At 39.9% G+C, this 26949-nt stretch overlaps 2 protein-coding genes across 4 annotated transcripts; one reads left to right on the top strand and one right to left on the bottom strand.

Annotated features, from left to right (window-relative positions):
* Positions 1 to 61: 61 nt before the first annotated feature.
* Positions 62 to 3912, top strand: LOC124307115 (dynein regulatory complex subunit 4). The gene is made up of 8 exons (XM_046768511.1): positions 62 to 1479; positions 1564 to 1781; positions 1850 to 2111; positions 2206 to 2466; positions 2568 to 2735; positions 2822 to 2908; positions 2996 to 3205; positions 3277 to 3912. The coding sequence occupies exons 1-8, from the start codon at positions 1477 to 1479 to the stop codon at positions 3490 to 3492; spliced, it is 1425 nt and encodes a 474-aa protein (XP_046624467.1). The 5' UTR covers positions 62 to 1476; the 3' UTR covers positions 3493 to 3912.
* Positions 3913 to 6305: 2393 nt separating this feature from the next.
* Positions 6306 to 8379, bottom strand: LOC124307120 (galactoside 2-alpha-L-fucosyltransferase Sec1-like). Of its 3 annotated transcripts, none has more exons than XM_046768527.1 (4): positions 8258 to 8379; positions 7945 to 8173; positions 7130 to 7754; positions 6306 to 6964 (listed from the first exon to the last, which is right to left on the bottom strand). In XM_046768527.1, the coding sequence occupies exons 3-4, from the start codon at positions 7591 to 7593 to the stop codon at positions 6424 to 6426; spliced, it is 1005 nt and encodes a 334-aa protein (XP_046624483.1). In that variant the 5' UTR covers positions 7594 to 7754; positions 7945 to 8173; positions 8258 to 8379; the 3' UTR covers positions 6306 to 6423. The 3 variants fall into 3 exon arrangements, with proteins under 3 accessions (XP_046624483.1, XP_046624482.1, XP_046624484.1); XM_046768526.1 differs by having other exon boundaries at positions 7945 to 8170; positions 8258 to 8371; XM_046768528.1 differs by having other exon boundaries at positions 7960 to 8170; positions 8258 to 8371.
* Between the last annotated feature and the right edge of the window lie 18570 nt (positions 8380 to 26949).

The following is a 26949-nucleotide window of genomic DNA, read 5'->3' as shown; positions in this document are numbered from 1 at the left end:
TTAATATTATTTTTAAGTTGTTGAATGATATTTGCAAGCCGTCGATGCTATATCTGAGTTTCTCGTACAATATTTGAAGAATCGGAAATATAGCTTGAATTATGAACTGATAATTCTTGCAAAAAATCGTAACTTACTGATAATGAATTTTATCGTAATACTGATACGTAAGATATTGTACAGATTATGTAGAACATTTTTAAAAAATTCAATCTTATACTAACTCGTATTTTATTAGGTCTGGGAATAGTCGTTCTTGCATAATATTATATACAAAAGTAGTTCAATACTGTTTTCTTTTCATTTTGATAGTTTTATATAACGGGATACGTGTTGGTGAATTTTAATATGCATTACATTAAACCTACATTACACCATATAAGACAATATTTAGGTAACGCGAATTGAATTGCTTGAGGCTCTAGCTGGGATATACTTGCTCTGCCTTAATTATCTGTTATACTGTTGAAATATGAACGTATCGTATGTACGTCGTTGATAAATCTCGACGCGTTATTGTATTTTATTTTCACTATGTATGCGTGATAGTAATAAGCCTAACAAACTATAAGATTAGCAAAATTGTGTTACGCTTTCTCAGAGAAAGACTTTAGATAAATTGTATGTTTATACGAGTGTCACGAATCGATTGTTTACCTTTTTTGATCAATGAACCGGAGAAATTTATTAAATTATTGTCAGTACCAACCATAACGAATTTCGAGTTATTAAAATAGATATAAATTACTTACTTCTTTTTTAAACGATCGTTTAGTTTCTGATATCATGTGAAAAGGGATTACAGCATATTTTATCTATTTAACTATAACTATGGGCTGCAGCTGGTACATTTGGAAATTAAGTAAAAGATCTCGCATCCTCCGTTCGCGCTATTATCGTTCATTATTCAAATCATTTTCAGTTGTCACTACATGTTCTGCCAATAAGATGGACATTGTTGTGAGTTATGATTTGTGAAACTGTTTCATTTATGTTATTAGTCAAATTGATTGAAAAAAAATTATTGAGTATACCTGTAATCTGTAATCTTATTTACAAGTAAACCCTATAGAATTTTAATAGACAATTTGTAAAACATGTATAGTTATTGTCTATCTATTCCAAATTTGTTCATCTTTATTCAAATGATATTCTTTGCTAATACTAAATTGTCGATTCCAATTTTAAAAGCAACCAGTGGAGGCAACAGGTGTTTTTATCTATATATTCTTTCTATACTTGACGTTGCTTGGTAACCATAGACAAACAGTATGGCAACATTCTGAAGTTTGGTATTTTCATTGCTTTCAAAAGTTTTGAATTTTCGAATAACTTTACATCAGTATTCAATGATTGAATAATTGAATAGGTGTACGTACTACACTATCTCATTAAAGAAAAATTTATCGCAAACTATACATTGGAGTACAACTAAAGAAAGTATTGTCAACGTCTTTGTAAAAATTCACTAGCACAATGGTAAGGTTTAAAAATGATCCATCAACTTATATGTTTTCTGTCAATGCCAATTTTATTAGTAAAAAATATCACTTTTTCTTATAGGGTCCTAAGAAAGGAAGAGGGAAAAAAATGGAATCTGTCGAAGGTGTAGATACATCGAAAATGAATAGAGAGCAGCTGGAAGTCTATTCGCATAAAATTTTGGAAGAAATGGAAAGGGAACGCGAAGAAAGAAATTTCTTTCAGCTAGAGCGTGACAAGCTGAGAACATTTTGGGAAATTACACGACACCAACTAGATGAAGCTCGTGCAACTATTAGGTAGTGTAAAAACGGAATAATACTTACTAATTCTTTGTCAAGAATCTTATGCAATGATATTTACGTAGAAATAAGGAACGTGAAAAAGAAGAATTAATTGAAAAGCACGAAGCTGAACTAAAGTTGTATAAGCAAAAAGTGAAACACTTGATGTATGAGCATCAAAGTAATTTGTCCGAAACCAAGGCTGAGCATATGGTGGCGCTCAAAATGGCTCAAGATGATCACATTTTGCAAGAAAATGAACTTATCAAAGATAAAAAGGAGCTCAAAAGAATGCGCAAAGAGCAAGAAATGGCACAAGTAGATGAAATACGCGAACTGAAACTGGTGCGTAGTAACGTAGTCTTTTATAAATTAGAATTTACCTTTCACCCATATTAATATAAGATTATATGATTATGTTCTTTCCCTCACTTAATAGGCAAATGCAGAGGAAATGAGTAACATGATGAAGAAGTTTGAGGCAGAAGCAATCGAACTGGAGCAAAAGTATGAGCATAAATTAGCCGATCAATACGAATCGCTGACATTGAAACATCGAATGGAAATAACTGAAGTAGAGGAAAGGAAAAACAAACAAATTGCGGATTTGATAAAAAATCATGAAAGATCATTTGCTGAAATGAAGAATTACTATAATGATATCACACTAAATAACTTGTCTCTAATTCGAAGCATGAAGGTGAATGGGATATGACCTGAAGTTAGATTTATTCGGTACTGTGATACACCCATCATTTACTCTTGAGAAAGTCAATTGATCCTTATATTTTAATCTATTAGGAACAAATGGAAGTGATGAAAAATCACGAAGAGCGAATGAAAAAGCAGGTACGAGAATTGTCGATCGATAACAAAAAACTCCAGGCAGATCTGAAAATTGCTCAGGAACAAGTATCAGAATATAGTCGACAACTTCTGAATTACACCAAGGATAAAACGTGTTTGGCAGTGGGTGTTGGGGTTTATTCATTAATGCCAATTATCCAATGACAGTTTCCTGTTTTCACTTATTTATGTATTTTTGTTTGTATTAGAACACCAAGAAACGATTGACTGAAGCTGTGAAGTCACTAGAAAACCTGAAATGGGAGAACGAAGTACTTGAGCTGCGATTCGAAAAGGTGACTAGCAAAATATGCATCCGAGTGCATCACCTGAAACTATCTCATAGGATTTTACTAACTGTGCACATTTTTCGTTTTTTGTAGTGTCAAGGTGAGCGTGATGAACTTCATTCCAGGTTCGTCTCAGCGATTTTAGAACTTCAGCAAAAGACTGGGCTGAAAAACGTCCTCCTTGAGAAAAAGTTACAGAAACTTTCTGACTTGCTGGAACAGCGAGAGGTCCAAATAAGTGAAGTGTTAGCTGCTGCTCAGTTAGATCCAGCGACTATTTTGAGCGTCAATCAGAAACTGGAAGTAAGTGTGACTATTCTGCCCTGTTATTTGAATACTTCAATTATCACTTAATAACTATTTTATTCTACCAGGAATTGTTAAATCGTAAAAACACAGCCATTCAAGATCTTCAAGTGGAATTAGCAAGAGTTTGCAAAGCACACGACGATCTTTTAGTGACGTGCCAAAGCAAATTACAGGAATATGGAATACCAGAATCTGGGATCAGCTTTCAACCCATCAGAACCAAAGTCTTAGGTGCAAAAATGAGTCTTGTTTCTACCTCAGTTGTGTCTAATAATAGATGAGACATTAGACTGTATATAATATAAACTTTCGTATAAGGTCGTATAAATAAAACATCAGCGTACATAAAACACGCAGTTGTCAACGTCCATACTATTAACCTTCTTGAAATATCGATCAGTACTACCCTGAGCATAAGTATGTATTTGCCATCAATGGCTATGTGAACAAAAATTTTTGTAAATGTGGGTTGAAAAATTGAATTTCCTTCGATGCACATACAATACTTTTATTCCAGAATACGGTAAACGATCGTCAGAAACAGATACATCTATTATCCTCAAATATTAGATAAATTTATCACAGAGGATGTACAATATGTATATATATATATTTATGTATATTTATATAGGTATATGCGTGTGTGTATGCGTCATAAAGATTAACGTGACATGTCCCCTGAAATGATGAGGCATACATTACATTTTTAAAAAATCATATTTTTGTCAATATATTTTCCATTGTTTTCCTCATGTCTGCAAAACGAGAAGAGTTTTTTTTAATTGATGTTGTCGGTAGAAATAAACAATAACATTGAAAGATTTGAATTACTAAAGCCTTATGATTCGTCGGAACAAACATGCACCACAAATTTTATAAGGTTTTACCATACATATACATACCTATTCGTGTATGAGTACAAATACGGCAATATATGCGCTTTCAAATATACACTATAGACGTGTACATGGATGGTAGTTTAGGTTTTTGCTGAATTTTAGTATAGATATTTTTGCGCGCGCGTGTGTGTGTGTGTGTGTCTTGTTTGTGTATTAGACATTTACTATTCTAAGTTTAATATTATTTTAAGTCAAATACGTCAGGTCACAGTTTATTAAATTTGAAACATTTATCAAGGCAGGACACAGATAAAACACTTCTCTGCGTATATAAGTTGAGAATTGGATCTTCCTTTTCTGAAATTTGAATGTATGTACGATATTTTTTCTCACAGGCCTCAATGGTTACAATAAACAATTATCAAGCTCTTTTACAATTTTATGTATGTACTAATGAGGGTACATATTACAGATTTCAGATAAATCTCAAAATAAAGATGTGTTTTATAGTTTTCCTGCATTACGAATATATATATATATATATATATACATATATATATTTCTTCATAAATATCGTATTTTTGTTATTTTATATTTGTAAAGATATAATTTTATATAATAATATATAGTAATAATTTTGGCACAATAAGAAATAGAATCACAGATGAAATCATTGTACATCATGAGAGTGGTAGATGAATAGAATTGTACCGAATGTTGAAAGCAGACATAGTCCAGTAATAATTGCCTATAAATGTAATATAGTTTTCAATACTCCATGCCAATTCCAGACTTTCATACTTTCCGTATCATAGGGATTATAATATTAAGATTCACGGTTGAAAATTTCTTTCTCTAAGAAAACAACATGACTTAAAAACTAAGAAACTCCTTCATGCAGAAAAGATTAAATTAAAGCACCACAGTACGTTACAGAATGTTATCCATAATAATTTGACTTACTTTGGCAAATACGTTTTTCAACCTATCACAAATGCCATAATATTTAATAGAAGATAATATAGAGTGATAGATTTTCTTTTCCCGCACTTTTTATACTTTCATGTAGCAAATACATAGTAATTATCTGTGTATATAATATATATAAGATATAATATATATAATAGTCTCATTCCTCACGCCTGCTTCCAACAACTCGTTTTGTACAACATGTTACGATACTAAAGCTACATAGAAATGCTATGGATTTTGTTCTACATTACAACTTCAAAATAGCTACGCAAAAGCTAAAAACAAACTTACAGGGTACAAATTACATGGATCTTGGTATTAATATCCTAATCATTTGGTACTTTACTGGAAAAAGAATAAAAAGTTTTTACTCACAGGGCTTCCATATTTTTTGTTCAACTATTTTCACGTAAATCCTAATGTAGAAAAAATAATTATATGTTTAATATTAAATATATTATGGTCCATTGATCCTTTGTTATATATTTTGCTTTCAATTTTTTTTTCTAACAAAAAATATTTTAAATTCAGGTTACTTTGATTTTTAACAGGAGGAATAAAAAAAAATCAAATAATTTCTTTGTTTTCGTAGAAAGGTTCGAAATTTTGTTAACTGGTTCACAAAATTGTGTCATCAGGGTACCATTTTTTAAAATTAAGCCCTGTTTATGCATACCCCTTACATCTATTTTATGTGTATTAATATGTGTGTATATACATATATATGTATATTTATATATTTTTGAACATGAATTACCTTCACTAAAAATTTAGCTACCTATTGACTGTACTACGCCAATGAATATACTTCCATGATTGTTGTACAGAGAGGACATTAAATGCTATATTGGTCTGTTATTGAAAAGGCTTGTAGAAAAACTAATAGTATAGGGATTTACTATTGTTGAGCTAAGTAATATCTTATCAGAACCCAACATCCGAATCTGCTATTGCATCTAAATATTGATAAATTGATATTAAAAATATTCAAAAACGTCATCATACTGAAAAGTTGAAAGGACAAAAGTTCTGAGATCTATATTGAATTAAGTGACATAATGACTAGTATTTTACCGAGATGTTATTACATGGAAACAAAACGATATTTAAAAGGTTTATTTGGCCATTTCAATTGAATAGATTATTTCACATCCCTGAAACTGCATACACAGTCGATTACCAACTGTCAGTATTTTCGTTTGCAAAATATTAAAATATTTAAAAAAGCTTATTTGATTAGTGAAAAAATTGTTTCATTTTATATACCAGATAAGTAATTTATTTTTACCTGATAGTTTATTAAAAAAATATATGAATATTTCCAAGTCTTAATTACCATGGCTTGATGTACAGCTTCAATAAATCTTATGGTACAGGGATGTGAAAAGTTTTGATTTTGTTCTATCCCATAACTCTCCAATTTGGCAACACTTCAGCCATGAGTGTAGAAAAATATTCAGTCACGTTAAAAACTACTGTTTCACCAGCAGCTAATATCGCACCCCAGGAGCCGTAAGTACCGTAGTCAATAATACTGTGATTACATGACGATAAAATGGCAAGATCTTTGCCGGGTCCTTTCTCATCCGGTTCAGAAATAAAATTGATCTTGCTTTTCTTTCTTTTCAGATTATACTTGCACCAGCCAATATTATCGCTGGCCACAATAAACACAACATTCCTATACTTTCTCTCATAATGGTCCATTGCAGCATGATAAAAACTTACCGGTGCTGCACGAACCTTTCGTGTCTTCCATAAATAATCTATATAGTCCGTTCTCCTTACATGGATACCAACAAACGTTGGATCAGACAAATTATGTTGTTGCGCAGCTTCTTTCAGCACCATCTCAGCATTCATACGAAGTTTGGGTTTGAAAGTAAATTCTCGGCGGACATCTTCCAGCCAGTCGAGCACGATTGACCAGTGAGCAGCGTACCTAGAAAAATTTCAGGTGAGTTTGAACAGTTTTTTTTGAAAGAAGTCAGTAGCATTTCTTCTAACAGATGAGAAGAAGTTCAGTTCGAAATACGTTTAGAAAATTCATTTGGAGTACATGAAACGATGATTTTCCACCAAGAACTAGTTTTACACTCGAGCTTACTTTGGTAATATAATACTTTGTTCGGTACTGTTCCACTGATCTAATGAATTCACGACTTGGCCGCCATCTAAAGTGCATTGACCAATGTAGCTTAACGGAGGTATGCTGAGGTGCTCAAAGTGTTCTTCAAGAGTTTTGAGAATACATCTTGGCATGAATGCTTCGAGGCCAGTTCTTCTGGCTATGGCCCAGACAGAGGCGTATTCCCATATTTGATTTCCCAGTCTTCCTGCTTGTACAGCCGATACGATTCCATACTTGGGGCATTGGTTCTTCCACTCAACAGGAATACGAACGTTCTTCAGATTTGTGTGGCACAAAGGCTGCTCATACTCAGAAAACTTTATCCTCCTTATACGAGGGTTTGACGAATACATGGGAAACAGGAAGACGTGAATTCCCAGGACCACTATCAGGGCCAGTACTATCGCACTAGCCAATACATGCTGCTGAGCGTGGCTCATTATATGCTTTTCTAATAAACTACTCTGTCGCTAATTTCTCATTGAATTTTCCTTCTTCTTTATATTCCTCTCTCACTCCCTCTGTTCACCCTCTTTTAAATTCAGTCCGGCATCTTGAAGCTATTGGCATCCAGCATTCTCCAATACAATTTGAAGAATATCTAAAACAAAAAAACTGCATGTAAGCCAGCGTCATGAATATATTATCAATTGCACAAAAAATATGTGCATTTATATTGAGTTAAAATTGAGAAAGTAAAAAACGCGTTAAAATGATACCAGCGATCAGCAGTCTTGAACAATGATTAATACAACGGAAATATAACATTCATTGTCCAAACTGTAAAGTACCTGTGTATACAGTACCGAGTATTGCGCTTTCGTAGTATCTGCCGGTAAACAGGACTTCGAACCCTCCGTACTTAAATACACCGTTGTGTAAATTACTCTCACACAAATTAATCGTGACGGCTAGCATGTTTTGGTGATAAACAGAACTCCGTGACGTTGCAGAATTTTGACGTTGTTATTATAATTATGACGGTACGTGTTGCTCTGCTTTTCAATCGGTCTTGTTCTACTGGAATATGTTACGGTATATTATACGTTTAAGTCGGGTCAATTCTTGGCTGACTATTAAAATTAGTAATGAATATTCGTTTACTTTGCTAAATTCCGGTTCTCGACTACAAACTACCACTCCCTACGCCTATCCCCTATCCGCCTAGACAACTACACGAAAGCTCAGCTCAGGGGTGATTTTCCATCGCCGTGGATGTGTTCCTGGTTCTGACGTCATACGCCCCCGCCCGCGCCTTAAGCACGGTCGAACGAGGTGATGCAATATATATCCGTTATAAATTTGCGCGGGTTTTATCGACATCAAGTAAAAACAGTCGAAATTGCGTATCTGCCGTCGGTATCCCGTTATTTCCATAGGCGTGCAGTACCGGGACAAGGGTTGGTCGATGTCCTCCAACTGGTATTGTGGATTTCGGGTACAGGTTCCAATATGTTGCGCCGGCTAATGTCGTATTATCAGCGCACCATGACACGAGATATTAGTGTCGCTATTTATGCAAGCTGTAAAACTTTGACTCACAGGATTTCGGTGTTTCTTATGGTCCGTATCACGTATCCTTGAAAAATTTATGCATAGCACAAAGCTTCCTTTTTTTAGCGCCGAAAACTGTTCGTTTCAGAATTGATTTCCATGACCGTTGCTGGGCTAATGGAACCTCCGGGAACTCAGAAAACGCAGCAAAAAGAGCGTGGGATCAACAGGATAGAAGTTACGGAGAAAAAAGCACCTGCTGGAAAATGTCGAAAATCCAGGTTCTCGTTTTTCGGCTGTAACTTTTGATGCGCCAATCGCAGCGTATTGGGACTGCGCCCAATCGATTTCTCTCGCAAAATTAAGTCCGATCAGTGCTACAAATAATTGGTTCCAGCACTTTTCAAAATCGCGAAAATTTTTGCCAAAAATGGAAAGGGGTTGGCCTTACTTTTTTTTTTGGCAAAAAACTTTTGGTCTCAGATTCGATTTAAACGACCCTTTTCTGACCAATCGGACCCCCAGGAACTCAGAAATCGCAGCGAAAAGAGCGTAGGACGAACAGGAGAGAAATGGCGAGCGAAAAAGCACCTGCTGAAAAATGTCGAAAATTCAGGTTCTGGTTTTTTGGCTGTAACTTTTGATGCGTTGATCACAGCGTATTGGGACTGCGCCCAATCGATTTCTCTCGCAAAATTACGTCCGATCAGTGCTACAAATAATTGATTCCAGCACTTTTCAAAATCGCGAAAATTTTTGCCAAAAATGGAAAGGGGTTAGCCTTACTTTTTTTTTTGGCAAAAAACTTTTGGTCTCAGATTCGATTTAAACGACCCTTTTCTGACCAATCGGACCCCCAGGAACTCAGAAATCGCAGCAAAAAGAGCGTAGAACCAACAGGAGAGAAATGGCGAGCAAAAAAGCACCTGCTGAAAAATGTCGAAAATTCAGGTTCTGGTTTTTTGGCTGTAACTTTTGATGCGTTGATCACAGCGTATTGGGACTGCGCACAATCGATTTCTCTCGCAAAATTACGTCCGATCAGTGCTACAAATAATTGATTCAAGCACTTTTGAAAATCGCGAAAATTTTCGCCAAAAATGGAAAGGGGTTAGCCTTACTTTTTTTTTTGGTAAAAAACTTTTGGTCTCAGATTCGATTTAAACGACCCTTTTCTGACCAATCGGACCCCCAGGAACTCAGAAATCGCAGCGAAAAGAGCGTAGGACCAACAGGAGAGAAATGGCGAGCGAAAAAGCACCTGCTGAAAAATGTCGAAAATTTAGGTTCTGGTTTTTTGGCTGTGACTTTTGATGCGTTGATCACAGCGTATTGGGACTGCGCCCAATCGATTTCTCTCGCCAAATTACGTCCGATCAGTGCTACAAATAATTGATTCCAGCACTTTTCAAAATCGCGAAAATTTTTGCCAAAAATGGAAAGGGGTTAGCCTTACTTTTTTATTTGGCAAAAAACTTTTGGTCTCAGATTCGATTTAAACGACCCTTTTCTGACCAATCGGACCCCCAGGAAATCAGAAATCGCAGCGAAAAGAGCGTAGGACCAACAGGAGAGAAATGGCGAGCGAAAAAGCACCTGCTGAAAAATGTCGAAAATTCAGGTTCTGGTTTTTTGGCTGTAACTTTTGATGCGTTGATCGCAGCGTATTGGGACTGCGCCCAATCGATTTCTCTCGCAAAATTACGTCCGATCAGTGCTACAAATAATTGATTCCAGCACTTTTCAAAATCGCGAAAATTTTTGCCAAAAATGGAAAGGGGTTAGCCTTACTTTTTTTTTTTGGCAAAAAACATTTGGTCTCAGATTCGATTTAAACGACCCTTTTCTGACCAATCGGACCCCCACGAAATCAGAAATCGCAGCGAAAAGAGCGTAGGACCAACAGGAGAGAAATGGCGAGCGAAAAAGCACCTGCTGAAAAATGTCGAAAATTCAGGTTCTGGTTTTTTGGCTGTAACTTTTGATGCGTTGATCGCAGCGTATTGGGACTGCGCCCAATCGATTTCTCTCGCCAAATTACGTCCGATCAGTGCTACAAATAATTGATTCCAGCACTTTTCAAAATCGCAAAAATTTTTGCCAAAAATGGAAAGGGGTTAGCCTTACTTGTTTTTTTGACAAAAAACTTTGGGTCTTAGATTCGATTTAAACGACCCTTTTCTGACCAATCGGACCCCCAGGAACTCAGAAATCGCAGCGAAAAGAGCGTAGGACCAACAGGAGAGAAATGGCGAGCGAAAAAGCACCTGCTGAAATATGTCGAAAATTCAGGTTCTGGTTTTTTGGCTGCGACTTTTGATGCGTTGATCGCAGCGTATTGGGACTGCGCCCAATCGATTTCTCTCGCCAAATTACGTCCGATCAGTGCTACAAATAATTGATTCCAGCACTTTTCAAAATCGCGAAAATTTTTGCCAAAAATGGAAAGGGGTTAGCCTTACTTGTTTTTTTGGCAATAAACTTTGGGTCTTAGATTCGATTTAAACGACCCTTTTCTGACCAATCGGACCCCCAGGAACTCAGAAATCGCAGCGAAAAGAGCGTAGGACCAACAGGAGAGAAATGGCGAGCGAAAAAGCACCTGCTGAAAAATGTCGAAAATTCAGGTTCTGGTTTTTTGGCTGTAACTTTTGATGCGTTGATCACAGCGTATTGGGACTGCGCCCAATCGATTTCTCTCGCAAAATTACGTCCGATCAGTGCTACAAATAATTGATTCCAGCACTTTTCAAAATCGCGAAAATTTTTGCCAAAAATGGAAAGGGGTTAGCCTTACTTTTTTTTTTTGGCAAAAAACATTTGGTCTCAGATTCGATTTAAACGACCCTTTTCTGACCAATCGGACCCCCACGAAATCAGAAATCGCAGCGAAAAGAGCGTAGGACCAACAGGAGAGAAATGGCGAGCGAAAAAGCACCTGCTGAAAAATGTCGAAAATTCAGGTTCTGGTTTTTTGGCTGTAACTTTTGATGCGTTGATCGCAGCGTATTGGGACTGCGCCCAATCGATTTCTCTCGCCAAATTACGTCCGATCAGTGCTACAAATAATTGATTCCAGCACTTTTCAAAATCGCGAAAATTTTTGCCAAAAATGGAAAGGGGTTAGCCTTACTTGTTTTTTTGGCAAAAAACTTTGGGTCTTAGATTCGATCTAAACGACCCTTTTCTGACCAATCGGACCCCCAGGAACTCAGAAATCGCAGCGAAAAGAGCGTAGGACCAACAGGAGAGAAATGGCGAGCGAAAAAGCACCTGCTGAAAAATGTCGAAAATTCAGGTCCTGGTTTTTTGGCTGCAACTTTTGATGCGTTGATCGCAGCGTATTGGGACTGCGCCCAATCGATTTCTCTCGCCAAATTACGTCCGATCAGTGCTACAAATAATTGATTCCAGCACTTTTCGAAATCGCGAAAATTTCCGCCAAAAATGGAAAGGGGTTAGCCTTACTTGTTTTTTTGGCAATAAACTTTGGGTCTTAGATTCGATTTAAACGACCCTTTTCTGACCAATCGGACCCCCAGGAACTCAGAAATCGCAGCGAAAAGAGCGTAGGACCAACAGGAGAGAAATGGCGAGCGAAAAAGCACCTGCTGAAAAATGTCGAAAATTCAGGTTCTGGTTTTTTGGCTGTAACTTTTGATGCGTTGATCACAGCGTATTGGGACTGCGCCCAATCGATTTCTCTCGCAAAATTACGTCCGATCAGTGCTACAAATAATTGATTCCAGCACTTTTCAAAATCGCGAAAATTTTTGCCAAAAATGGAAAGGGGTTAGACTTACTTTTTTTTTTGGCAAAAAACTTTTGGTCTCAGATTCGATTTAAACGACCCTTTTCTGACCAATCGGACCCCCAGGAACTCAGAAATCGCAGCAAAAAGAGCGTAGGACCAACAGGAGAGAAATGGCGAGCAAAAAAGCACCTGCTGAAAAATGTCGAAAATTCAGGTTCTGGTTTTTTGGCTGTAACTTTTGATGCGTTGATCACAGCGTATTGGGACTGCGCCCAATCGATTTCTCTCGCAAAATTACGTCCGATCAGTGCTACAAATAATTGATTCAAGCACTTTTGAAAATCGCGAAAATTTTCGCCAAAAATGGAAAGGGGTTAGCCTTACTTTTTTTTTGGCAAAAAACTTTTGGTCTCAGATTCGATTTAAACGACCCTTTTCTGACCAATCGGACCCCCAGGAACTCAGAAATCGCAGCGAAAAGAGCGTAGGACCAACAGGAGAGAAATGGCGAGCGAAAAAGCACCTGCTGAAAAATGTCGAAAATTCAGGTTCTGGTTTTTTGGCTGTAACTTTTGATGCGTTGATCACAGCGTATTGGGACTGCGCCCAATCGATTTCTCTCGCAAAATTACGTCCGATCAGTGCTACAAATAATTGATTCCAGCACTTTTCAAAATCGCGAAAATTTTTGCCAAAAATGGAAAGGGGTTAGACTTACTTTTTTTTTTGGCAAAAAACTTTTGGTCTCAGATTCGATTTAAACGACCCTTTTCTGACCAATCGGACCCCCAGGAACTCAGAAATCGCAGCAAAAAGAGCGTAGGACCAACAGGAGAGAAATGGCGAGCAAAAAAGCACCTGCTGAAAAATGTCGAAAATTCAGGTTCTGGTTTTTTGGCTGTAACTTTTGATGCGTTGATCACAGCGTATTGGGACTGCGCCCAATCGATTTCTCTCGCAAAATTACGTCCAATCAGTGCTACAAATAATTGATTCAAGCACTTTTGAAAATCGCGAAAATTTTCGCCAAAAATGGAAAGGGGTTAGCCTTACTTTTTTTTTTGGCAAAAAACTTTTGGTCTCAGATTCGATTTAAACGACCCTTTTCTGACCAATCGGACCCCCAGGAACTCAGAAATCGCAGCGAAAAGAGCGTAGGACCAACAGGAGAGAAATGGCGAGCGAAAAAGCACCTGCTGAAAAATGTCGAAAATTCAGGTCCTGGTTTTTTGGCTGCAACTTTTGATGCGTTGATCGCAGCGTATTGGGACTGCGCCCAATCGATTTCTCTCGCCAAATTACGTCCGATCAGTGCTACAAATAATTGATTCCAGCACTTTTCGAAATCGCGAAAATTTCCGCCAAAAATGGAAAGGGGTTAGCCTTACTTGTTTTTTTGGCAATAAACTTTGGGTCTTAGATTCGATTTAAACGACCCTTTTCTGACCAATCGGACCCCCAGGAACTCAGAAATCGCAGCGAAAAGAGCGTAGGACCAACAGGAGAGAAATGGCGAGCGAAAAAGCACCTGCTGAAAAATGTCGAAAATTCAGGTTCTGGTTTTTTGGCTGTAACTTTTGATGCGTTGATCACAGCGTATTGGGACTGCGCCCAATCGATTTCTCTCGCAAAATTACGTCCGATCAGTGCTACAAATAATTGATTCCAGCACTTTTCAAAATCGCGAAAATTTTTGCCAAAAATGGAAAGGGGTTAGACTTACTTTTTTTTTTGGCAAAAAACTTTTGGTCTCAGATTCGATTTAAACGACCCTTTTCTGACCAATCGGACCCCCAGGAACTCAGAAATCGCAGCAAAAAGAGCGTAGGACCAACAGGAGAGAAATGGCGAGCAAAAAAGCACCTGCTGAAAAATGTCGAAAATTCAGGTTCTGGTTTTTTGGCTGTAACTTTTGATGCGTTGATCACAGCGTATTGGGACTGCGCCCAATCGATTTCTCTCGCAAAATTACGTCCGATCAGTGCTACAAATAATTGATTCAAGCACTTTTGAAAATCGCGAAAATTTTCGCCAAAAATGGAAAGGGGTTAGCCTTACTTTTTTTTTGGCAAAAAACTTTTGGTCTCAGATTCGATTTAAACGACCCTTTTCTGACCAATCGGACCCCCAGGAACTCAGAAATCGCAGCGAAAAGAGCGTAGGACCAACAGGAGAGAAATGGCGAGCGAAAAAGCACCTGCTGAAAAATGTCGAAAATTCAGGTTCTGGTTTTTTGGCTGTAACTTTTGATGCGTTGATCACAGCGTATTGGGACTGCGCCCAATCGATTTCTCTCGCAAAATTACGTCCGATCAGTGCTACAAATAATTGATTCCAGCACTTTTCAAAATCGCGAAAATTTTTGCCAAAAATGGAAAGGGGTTAGACTTACTTTTTTTTTTGGCAAAAAACTTTTGGTCTCAGATTCGATTTAAACGACCCTTTTCTGACCAATCGGACCCCCAGGAACTCAGAAATCGCAGCAAAAAGAGCGTAGGACCAACAGGAGAGAAATGGCGAGCAAAAAAGCACCTGCTGAAAAATGTCGAAAATTCAGGTTCTGGTTTTTTGGCTGTAACTTTTGATGCGTTGATCACAGCGTATTGGGACTGCGCCCAATCGATTTCTCTCGCAAAATTACGTCCAATCAGTGCTACAAATAATTGATTCAAGCACTTTTGAAAATCGCGAAAATTTTCGCCAAAAATGGAAAGGGGTTAGCCTTACTTTTTTTTTTGGCAAAAAACTTTTGGTCTCAGATTCGATTTAAACGACCCTTTTCTGACCAATCGGACCCCCAGGAACTCAGAAATCGCAGCGAAAAGAGCGTAGGACCAACAGGAGAGAAATGGCGAGCGAAAAAGCACCTGCTGAAAAATGTCGAAAATTTAGGTTCTGGTTTTTTGGCTGTGACTTTTGATGCGTTGATCACAGCGTATTGGGACTGCGCCCAATCGATTTCTCTCGCAAAATTACGTCTGATCAGTGCTACAAACAATTGATTCCAGCACTTTTGAAAATCGCGAAAATTTCTGCCAAAAATGGAAAGGGGTTAGCCTTACTTTTTTTTTTGGCAAAAAACTTTTGGTCTCAGATTCGATTCACACGACCCTTTTCTGACCAATCGGACCCCCAGGAACTCAGAAATCGCAGCGAAAAGAGCGTAGGACCAACAGGAGAGAAATGGCGAGCGAAAAAGCACCTGCTGAAAAATGTCGAAAATTCAGGTTCTGGTTTTCTGGCTGTAACTTTTGATGCGTTGATCGCAGCGTATTGGGACTGCGCCCAATCGATTTCTCTCGCCAAATTACGTCCGATCAGTGCTACAAATAATTGATTCCAGCACTTTTCAAAATCGCGAAAATTTTTGCCAAAAATGGAAAGGGGTTAGCCTTACTTTTTTTTTTGGCAAAAAACTTTTGGTCTCAGATTCGATTCAAACGACCCTTTTCTGACCAATCGGACCCCCAGGAACTCAGAAATCGCAGCGAAAAGAGCGTAGGACCAACAGGAGAGAAATGGCGAGCAAAAAAGCACCTGCTGAAAAATGTCGAAAATTCAGGTTCTGGTTTTTTGGCTGTAACTTTTGATGCGTTGATCGCAGCGTATTGGGACTGCGCCCAATCGATTTTTCTCGCAAAATTACGTCCGATCAGTGCTACAAATAATTGATTCCAGCACTTTTCAAAATCGCGAAAATTTTTGCCAAAAATGGAAAGGGGTTAGCCTTACTTTTTTTTTTCGGCAAAAAACATTTGGTCTCAGATTCGATTTAAACGACCCTTTTCTGACCAATCGGACCCCCACGAAATCAGAAATCGCAGCGAAAAGAGCGTAGGACCAACAGGAGAGAAATGGCGAGCGAAAAAGCACCTGCTGAAAAATGTCGAAAATTCAGGTTCTGGTTTTTTGGCTGTAACTTTTGATGCGTTGATCGCAGCGTATTGGGACTGCGCCCAATCGATTTCTCTCGCCAAATTACGTCCGAACAGTGCTACAAATAATTGATTCCAGCACTTTTCAAAATCGCGAAAATTTTTGCCAAAAATGGAAAGGGGTTAGCCTTACTTGTTTTTTTGGCAAAAAACTTCGGGTCTTAGATTCGATTTAAACGACCCTTTTCTGACCAATCGGACCCCCAGGAACTCAGAAATCGCAGCGAAAAGAGCGTAGGACCAACAGGAGAGAAATGGCGAGCGAAAAAGCACCTGCTGAAAAATGTCGAAAATTCAGGTTCTGGTTTTTTGGCTGTAACTTTTGATGCGTTGATCGCAGCGTATTGGGACTGCGCCCAATCGATTTCTCTCGCAAAATTACGTCCGATCAGTGCTACAAATAATTGATTCCAGCACTTTTCAAAATCGCGAAAATTTTTGCCAAAAATGGAAAGGGGTTAGCCTTACTTTTTTTTTTTGGCAAAAAACATTTGGTCTCAGATTCGATTTAAACGACCCTTTTCTGACCAATCGGACCCCCACGAAATCAGAAATCGCAGCGAAAAGAGCGTAGGACCAACAGGAGAGAAATGGCGAGCGAAAAAGCACCTGCTGAAAAATGTCGAAAATTCAGGTTCTGGTTTTTTGGCTGCAACTTTTGATGCGTTGATCGCAGCGTATTGGGACTGCGCCCAATCGATTTCTCTCGCCAAATTACGTCCGATCAGTGCTACAAATAATTGATTCCAGCACTTTTCAAAATCGCGAAAATTTCCGCCAAAAATGGAAAGGGGTTAGCCTTACTTGTTTTTTTGGCAATAAACTTTGGGTCTTAGATTCGATTTAAACGACCCTTTTCTGACCAATCGGACCCCCAGGAACTCAGAAATCGCAGCGAAAAGAGCGTAGGACCAACAGGAGAGAAATGGCGAGCGAAAAAGCACCTGCTGAAAAATGTCGAAAATTCAGGTTCTGGTTTTTTGGCTGTAACTTTTGATGCGTTGATCACAGCGTATTGGGACTGCGCCCAATCGATTTCTCTCGCAAAATTACGTCCGATCAGTGCTACAAACAATTGATTCAAGCACTTTTGAAAATCGCGAAAATTTTCGCCAAAAATGGAAAGGGGTTAGCCTTACTTTTTTTTTTGGCAAAAAACTTTTGGTCTCAGATTCGATTTAAACGACCCTTTTCTGACCAATCGGACCCCCAGGAACTCAGAAATCGCAGCGAAAAGAGCGTAGGACCAACAGGAGAGAAATGGCGAGCGAAAAAGCACCTGCTGAAAAATGTCGAAAATTTAGGTTCTGGTTTTTTGGCTGTGACTTTTGATGCGTTGATCACAGCGTATTGGGACTGCGCCCAATCGATTTCTCTCGCAAAATTACGTCTGATCAGTGCTACAAACAATTGATTCCAGCACTTTCGAAAATCGCGAAAATTTCAGCCAAAAATGGAAAGGGGTAAGCCTTACTTTTTTTTTTGGCAAAAAACTTTGGGTCTTAGATTCGATTTAAACGACCCTTTTCTGACCAATCGGACCCCCAGGAACTCAGAAATCGCAGCGAAAAGAGCGTAGGACCAACAGGAGAGAAATGGCGAGCGAAAAAGCACCTGCTGAAAAATGTCGAAAATTCAGGTTCTGGTTTTTTGGCTGCAACTTTTGATGCGTTGATCGCAGCGTATTGGGACTGCGCCCAATCGATTTCTCTCGCAAAATTACGTCCGATCAGTGCTACAAATAATTGATTCCAGCACTTTTCAAAATCGCGAAAATTTCCGCCAAAAATGGAAAGGGGTTAGCCTTACTTGTTTTTTTGGCAATAAACTTTGGGTCTTAGATTCGATTTAAACGACCCTGTTCTGACCAATCGGACCCCCAGGAACTCAGAAATCGCAGCGAAAAGAGCGTAGGACCAACAGGAGAGAAATGGCGAGCGAAAAAGCACCTGCTGAAAAATGTCGAAAATTCAGGTTCTGGATTTTTGGCTGTAACTTTTGATGCGTTGATCGCAGCGTATTGGGACTGCGCCCAATCGATTTCTCTCGCAAAATTACGTCCGATCAGAGCTACAAATAAATGATTCCAGCACTTTTGAAAATCGCGAAAATTTCCGCAAAAAATGGAAAGGGGTTAGCCTTACTTTTTTTTTTGGCAAAAAACTTTTGGTCTCAGATTCGATTTAAACGACCCTTATCTGACCAATCGGACCCCCAGGAACTCAGAAATCGCAGCGAAAAGAACGTAGGACCAACAGGAGAGAAATGGCGAGCGAAAAAGCACCTGCTAAAAAATGTCGAAAATTCAGGTTCTGGATTTTTGGCTGTAACTTTTGATGCGTTGATCGCAGCGTATTCGGACGGCGCCCAATCGATTTCTCTCGCAAAATTACGTCCGATCAGTGCTACAAATAAATGATTCCAGCACTTTTGAAAATCGCGAAAATTTTTGCCAAAAATGGAAAGGGGGTAGCCTCACTTTTTTTTTTGGCAAAAAACTTTTGGTCTCAGATTCGATTTAAACGACCCTTTTCTGACCAATCGGACCCCCAGGAACTCAGAAATCGCAGCGAAAAGAGCGTAGGACCAACAGGAGAGAAATGGCGAGCGAAAAAGCACCTGCTGAAAATTGTCGAAAATTTAGGTTCTGGTTTTTTGGCTGTAACTTTTGATGCGTAGATCACAGCGTATTGGGACTGCGCCCAATCGATTTCTCTCGCAAAATTACGTCCGATCAGTGCTACAATTAATGGATTCCAGCACTTTTGAAAATCGCGAAAATTTTCGCCAAAAATGCGAAGGGGTTAGCCTTACTTTTTTTTTCATTTTTTGGCCAAAAATTTTTGGACTCAGATTCGATTTGTGTGACCCCCACCTGACTAGTCGGACGCCCAGGAACTCAGAAAACGCAGCGAAAAGAGTCTAGGACCAACAGCAGTTGAGTTTTGCATAAAGTAATTTTACAGTTAGCTTAGTTTTGTTCTGTTCCATAGCATATCGGCCCTTGTTCGACAAATTACGTGTCGAGTTACGTACATGGTAGATTCGCACCTTTTAACATTAACTTCGCGTCGTTGTTCAATCAATGCTCATTGCTAAAATCTCTGAGTTTCTACGTACGTACGCAAATTTTTTTGCAACTGAATCGTCGTCTCTTGCTGGATTTTGTCGATTCCACTGCCGATGAGACAGTCGGAATAATGGTGCAGAGCGTATGTACTGAACCCAGGCTTAGTTTCCTTGACGAGAAGGGTTCTGCGTGTAGTATAAAGGCGACAGGGAGAGTTCTTGAGACACGCAGTTTGCCAAAAAGAAAGAAAGTCGACCGGGGGTAAGAGAGATTACGTAGGTATAGAAAGAGGAAGTAAGAGAGGGCCGAAATACGCCGTAGTCGAAAGTATATAAAGGCAACCGCAAATTGAAGCTGTATGTAGGGCCAGATGAAGGCATTCTATAGATTTTCTTATTTTTCCCTCTTCTCTTAGCTTTTTCTACAGCATTCATTTCAACTTGTACCTTGTAAACTCAATATCCACTAGACAGCACTTTACCGAATTAAAATTGCACCCGAGGTCCATGTGATTCGTGCATTTTCTTAATTCTTCCGCTCTACTTGACTGGATGAAATATGTTCGATTCCGCTCAAGTACTCGCCCATAGTCACTGTCATGGTCTAAAAACTGAGCTCAACACCGGCATTCTAATGACTAGGTGTTAACATTTATATTCAATCTACAACCATATATCATGAAGCTTATATTCAAGATCGTTAAGCTCAACGTTTCTTGGGCGCGGAATAAAGCTCGTCAATTTTTCTCAAGTTCATTCAAGTTACTTTTCGGGAAAAGAAATGGGATCTTTATTGTATTTCAAGAAATTTTCCTTTATTGAATAATGCTATTTGTTTCATATTGAGAATCCACATACACACACACACACAGTACAATTCTTGCATCCAAATAACTAATTGGCTTAAAAATGTAGGAAACATCAACTGAAAACTTGGCTTAAATTACATAAGAAATCTTTGCACAGGGTATTTTGTAGACGAATTTACACACGGCGATATGAAATTAACACGGTCGCTACCGACACGCTTGCATTTCCATTTCAGCTGCGTGAAGGTCGCATTCAGCATTTGAGAATGATCAAGCACTTCTTATCTTCAAAGCAGACCACGGCAGGAATAGATAACACAAGCCTGCGAAATATAAATTTTAATTTACATTAAAATAATAATGCGTTTTTTTTATGTATTTAGGTATGTTGAATTAAAATATAGCGCTAGTTTCTTCACAACACATAGAGATTTATTTTCATGCACGACATGCATATTTACACACTTTTGAATAATTCTTATGAAAAAATAAAATATAACGAATATAAAACTGAATGCTTAGTTACAAAATAAACAGCATTATTTTCAAACAAGACTTAAGAGACCAGATAAATCAAAAAGACTTATGATACCTTTCTTTACTCTCTCCAAAACTCCTGTTTAATCTTTTTCCGTTGTACTTACGTAGCTCTAAATATGCTCAAAATCACCGTAAACAACAACCAGTGACGGTAGATGAATATTGAAATAACAACACTACCATTAATGCATATAATTAACACAGAAATTGGAAATTAACTCTAGTATATACTAAGAAATCAGTAAAAAAAAATCATGGAAAATATACGTGTCAGAAGTTTTGAAATATTGTTTTCATAGATTATCACCTAATATCTATCGAAATTGCTACTTAGTTTTGTCGCTGAAAAACCATAGGAGGCCTGTGTAATTGATATCGTAATCTCACACTCAACGGAAGATTCAGCCAGTGACGTCGACCGATCAGATATCCGAGCTCACGTATGAAACCGTGGTTCACTCCCATCCATATTTCTGGTCCAAAGACACGGATGTGTCTCAGAATGCAGGGCATTTGTTCTCCAGCGCACAGTGGCACAATTCCATTTCACGTTCGCGTAACCGAGCCGCACAGCAATCATATAAACGGGCAGAGAAGATGCGGCGCACATGCAGGATGACGGGGATGTATAAAATAGGCTCCATGCAAGAGTGGATCCGAGGCGAAATGAGGTGGAATCGGGGCTAGCAATCTCGAGACGTTACGCGTCCGGGAAACTAGGGATCCAGTTTACTAACTAAATTACAACCGGGTTACCACGGAGAAAGGCTTTACTCGCGTTTCACTCGGCCATGGTGGGTATAACAAGGGATGGGGTGCAACCCACACGAGGGGTGGTAGAAAGAGGCGCTTCCACTGCGGAAATTTGATGCTCGTGAACGAAATTGCGAGGGTGCCGAATCCGACGTGCGGGAGTCGGTCGTCGGATGCTGGAGCGACGTTTGATGGGTCCGCGAAAGAGCCCTTCTCACCCCTTTGGAAAAAAAGCTCCGAAGCGCGCTTAGGTCGGAAGAAAAACGCGCGCGGCCCCGAGACGACGGCGATACGACGGCCGAGGGAAAAACTCCGGCTAATTCGAGCGGGCTGGATAAGAAGAGACGAGGTAAAAGCTCCGGCTTGACGGTGGATTCTCTCAGACACGCGAATCTTTTCGACAGTTTGTAACGCGCACGGAGTACGACACGACAAGCGTTGCGTGTTCCTTCGTCGGGATCGTATTTTTCTGGGTACTAGACAGCCGCTGTTCGACGGCGGTGACTGCCTCGAAAACGATTTCAACGCTCTTCGCTCGGTCGTGAATCAAATGCTATGGACAGCTGAAAACGCGATAGAGATCTAACGGATCTGATAACCCTTGATAACGACGCTGAACTACTGCTGTTCGGATGTAATAAGCTCGGTTCGTTGTTTGTACCTTCACTTGGCTGATCCCGCCGCCGCCGCATCGTCGATTCGCTTATTGATTCGTATTCCGTTCGGGCGCTCATTCATTCTTCAATATTCCTCCGGAATACGAAACTTTTCAGATACCGCGGACTTGGGATGTAAGTATTTTATTATTTTGAAAATAAGTTTCTATATGCGTGTAAACATAATAATCTATTAGGAGGTAGGAGGATATAGGTTTGCGGAATTCACTGACCATGAAAAAGTTAAACTTTGTTTCGAAACTTGTAATGTACTACAGATCTAATATTGCAATTTTATTAATTTTTTTTCCCCAACTTTTCCGATGGTTCAGTCTCACAATCAGAGCATTCTTTGGCTGGGTATAAATAAGAGCGTGCTATGTTAAAATAGTACAAGAATAATGAAAATGATAAATTAATTAGAGATGTACGAAGCCGGTCATAGCTGGAAAAGAATTGAGCCGCATTAATGATCTTGCGCTCGGTTTTATTTTTTCATTTTTGTTTCTTTTCCAGAGTTTTTACGAGGACAGGATGTATAAATACCTCTGAGCAGTTGGACAAAAATATCGCGCGACGTTGAGGCTCTAATTAAAATAGGTCACAGTGCAACGCGGGAGGTTCTAATTATCTATAAATAGCCATTAAATAATGTGTAAAATATGTTTAAGTGAAGTCAATTTTCATTAGGATGATAGGCGACATAAAGGTCACTTAAAACCCATTACCGTACTTGTAACCGTCTGCAACTTCAAAGTCACATTAAAATCAATAATTAAAAGGGATTCACGATGGCCCGTGTAAGGCAGGCAAGTCTGTCAGACAGGCAGGTGGGTGGATGGGATGAAACCTTTCTATACACACACACGCACACACTTTGCTCGATGGAAGTGAAGAAGGAGGTGCAGATGCCAGACTTTTTATCTCAATTTTTCATCGTAATTGACTCACCGAGCGTATTCTGGATCTGAAAGGCAAATGGTTCGAGGAGATCTCATTGTCAGCGGAGTGAAGACGGGCTTCTTTTTGCCGATGTAAAAGAGTAGAAGAGAGAAAAAAAAAAAAAAATCGCTAAAAAATTAAATCTCACCCACACATCTACACGCGTGATAAAACGTAGCCGGCTTGATTCACACTCCCGAGTTTTCCACCGTGGCAGGTAGACGTATAATAACCCTTCCGAATATTGAATTTTTCCTAATAAATCGTAGGAGATTTGGTAGCGGCCGTTTTGGGAGGAGCGTTCGGGTCTAATTGCAAGCAGCGGATGGTTAGAGACACGCAATCCTCGATTTAGCTGGGCGGAAGATTTGCTCGTTCAAGAATTTTCCTCGCGTTGTTACTCAAGCACCGTGAGCCGGAAGCCCCCAAAGTTGAGGATCAACCGTCGGCCAATAATCAAAGACGGAGATAAGGGCTGACCCAAAGGAGCAGCCGTACCTCCCTGTCTTATTCGCTTTTCTTTTAATTGGCACCCCTTGGGGGCCTCGGTTCTGTAAGAGCTGCCTCGTAAATCGCCTCGTGTACTAAGTACCGTGTTCTCACTTATGCCGCTCCTTAGGTTGAGGAAGCTCGTGCACCGCGAGCAATTTAGAAGGGTAAAGGCTGGGCGATGCGAGATGGCTGTGTGAATGCCAGCTACGCGTGCATATATATACATACATATATGTGTACAAACGGCGAGGTAATTTTCTCTGTAATATCCTGAGAAATTTATGGGTTATTAATTTTATGAACCTTCGGTCCGGGCAGGTTTAACGGAGCATACGCGAAGGAGGAGCGTGTGTCTCTCTTCTAACAATATCTCCATTGTGTCAGCAGCTTCTGTTCCCTCGGAAAACTTTCCTCCGTATAATATATATTACACGTTCGCTTACTTACCAGGCACGCGGCTGCATCTTCCACGATCTCACACACCTTATACTCTTGAACGCGTTCAAAAACTTTTCCAGAAGTTCATCATGCAGGCTTCGGGGTCCTTCTTATCTCAAAATATCGTCAACTTTATTCGTAGCCTTATTCTAAACCTGTTTCCGAAGTTCGGACAATTGAACTGATCGCGAGAGTTTCGAGCATCAAGTTCTCTCGAATCACCCCTTCGATACATCGGACTTCTCATTCTTACCCGGATTGATCGAGGTCAGAACAATGAGGGTGCTGGACGCTGAAACCTCTTGGCTGGTCATAAAATGACTGCAATGAGTGTTACAAGACCGCGGAATTTACCCGCTGCGTGTTTGTAACCAATCGGCACCCAACCGAGGGAGCCAATCGTGGAGTTTGGTTTTGCGCATTAATCTCGCGATGTTCGTTGTCAGGGGATGAATCACTTCGATTACATATCTGCAGACCCGCCGAGTTGCTTTTTTTCATATCTAGCTGCTGTTGTTGTGAAAATGCTTTTAAAGCGGGGAATGGAAAATAGACGAGAGCGGCGTCGCAGCCGTTTTAAATTACCCGAGTCAAGTCCTGCTGGGGCACAGATTGTGCGAAAGTCGCGTTACTCTTTATATCCCGCAGTGACACAGAATATTCATAATCATACGTATACAAAAGAACGCGATATGGGACCAGACTCTGAGCTCCACTTGAACTTCATTTACTTCGTAAGATCCCTTGAGTTTGCGCCTAAGCTTGCCTAAGCTCCCTCCTCTGATACTGCTCTGCTCGCGCGTAAGCCGATCGTTCGATATCGATTGTGATAAGAACGAAATTAAACGTTCGCGAACGATATTCAATAGCTTGGTACCAAGGTGCGGGAAATACACCCACTCTCAAAACTTTCGTTTCGAACAATAAAAGTGCTTCTGTTTTTTAGTTTCAGCAGTTCCTGTACCACTCCACCATTGTGCTCGATCACTAAAATTCGCTACGCTAGGACTGGACGAAAGGGAGGGTAAAACCGACTTCTTTCTTTTCGTTTGAGAATGGCTGAAAAGTACCCTGCTTACGGTCTCGCATGCTGCATAAATATATGATGAGTTTTATTACGAAGCATTAGGGGCTGTCATGGACGGGTATCTGGTGAAGGGGACCAAGCCGACTAGCTCGCTTATTCCAGAGACCCACTAAAATCCGTACTTCAGCGAACCGCCGGCTTTCTTCGTTCTCGAACGCATACAACGTCTTCGAGCAACCCAAGAAACTGAAAATTAAAAACGTTGTACTACTTTATAATTAGACAAGCAAAGCACCGCAAATAAATGTCTTTCATTAGAAAGGAGAATTCAATTTATTCCCAGGGATATATATGTATAATTCAGGATATTACTCGTAAGTCGAGTTACCGAACAACTGGCTTACCGTTCGAATAAGAATGTCACCCTGAGAATTGTCCCACAGATTTTCGTCAGAGCTGCTGAAATTTTCAAGAGCAATTCCAATCTAGCCACGAAATCATGCTCTAGGGGAATTCATTTTTGTGGCAATAATTTTTTTGCCAGATAACTTGTATATACTTGAGAATTTCCGAGCACAAAAGTGGTCCCTACCGTACAGGCCGCTTTGCGCGTCGCAGGGACGTGCGTGTGCGATCCAAATTCATCAAACAGCACCCCCCGACAAAAGCAGCTCCTCCTCCCCCCTCTCCCTTTCTCTCTTTTTCACGCACACACGCGTTAACACACACGCCTGTACTCGTCCGCTATTTATATACGCATTACGGCATCCGCGCGTCTTCGCTGGCTTCGAGCAGCGCGGAGCTTCGCCCGGATTTTCAACCCCCAGTTCACGACGACCCGGCTTACGACCTACAAATCGGTCGCGCTATTAGTTAAATCGAAAATGATTAAGTGCGGTAATAGATTGCGTTTTGATCGAGTACACATATCGGCCCGCGGATAAAAGCTGCCCCTGCAAAAACTTACCGCGTACTCCGTTCGCCAATCTTTCGCTTCAACGACCCTATATCACCGCCTATAGACGACCCTCGATATTACGCGTAACTCACCCTACCGCCCATTGTGCCAGGCTCACCCCAAAATCCAAAGGATTCAACCCGCAGGAGCAGGCTTGGCCCTTGAAACGATATGAAAATGGCGAGACTATTCTCATTATACCTGCACGTTACACGGGTGTAGGTGTAGAACAGGTACAGATAACCCGGGTATGTACACTTGGGGACAATGAATCTGTGACGGCTAATTTTTTACACTAGACAGTTACGTTGGCAACTCTGAGAAACCTACAGCGCCATAGCGGGCCGAGCGCGAAACAAGCTCATTGTCAATCTCAATAAACGTAACACAAGCCATGGCCGTCGAATCCAACCTTAGAATATCGCGGGGATAATGATTTGCTGGATTAACACCTCAATTCTAAGGTTAGATTCGACGGTCATGGGTTGTGTTACGTTTATTGATATTGAGTTAGTTTCGTGCTTGGCCGACTATGGCGCTGTAGGTTTCTCCGTGTTGCCAACATAACTGTCCGGTGTAAAAAATTGGCCGTCTCAGATTGATTGTCCCTAAGTGTACGTAGCGCGAAACGGCGGGTATAAGAATTATTATACAAACTGTGCGATAACTGACAGAATTATTAACGGTACACGATTTTCGTTTGTTTCTACTTCCACGATATAACACATCCGCGTTCTGCCAGGTCTTTGATTAATCATCCCGGAGTATTGTAGACACGCGGAGAAACCGCAAGGACGCGGAATCGGCTCACGGTGTACCTGTAATACTTTCGAGATCATTTTTCTCCCCGAGCGAAGCATAAAAGGAAGGCTGGAAGGGTGACAACGTTATTTTCTGTAACACGATAATTCCCCCACGGCTATACCTGC

The sequence above is a fragment of the Neodiprion virginianus genome, chromosome 6 (genome assembly GCF_021901495.1).
Source record: "Neodiprion virginianus isolate iyNeoVirg1 chromosome 6, iyNeoVirg1.1, whole genome shotgun sequence".
In the NCBI taxonomy this organism is placed as follows: domain Eukaryota; kingdom Metazoa; phylum Arthropoda; class Insecta; order Hymenoptera; family Diprionidae; genus Neodiprion; species Neodiprion virginianus.
Note: the sequence above shows the minus strand (reverse complement) of the source record. Positions and strands in the feature narration are given on the sequence as shown.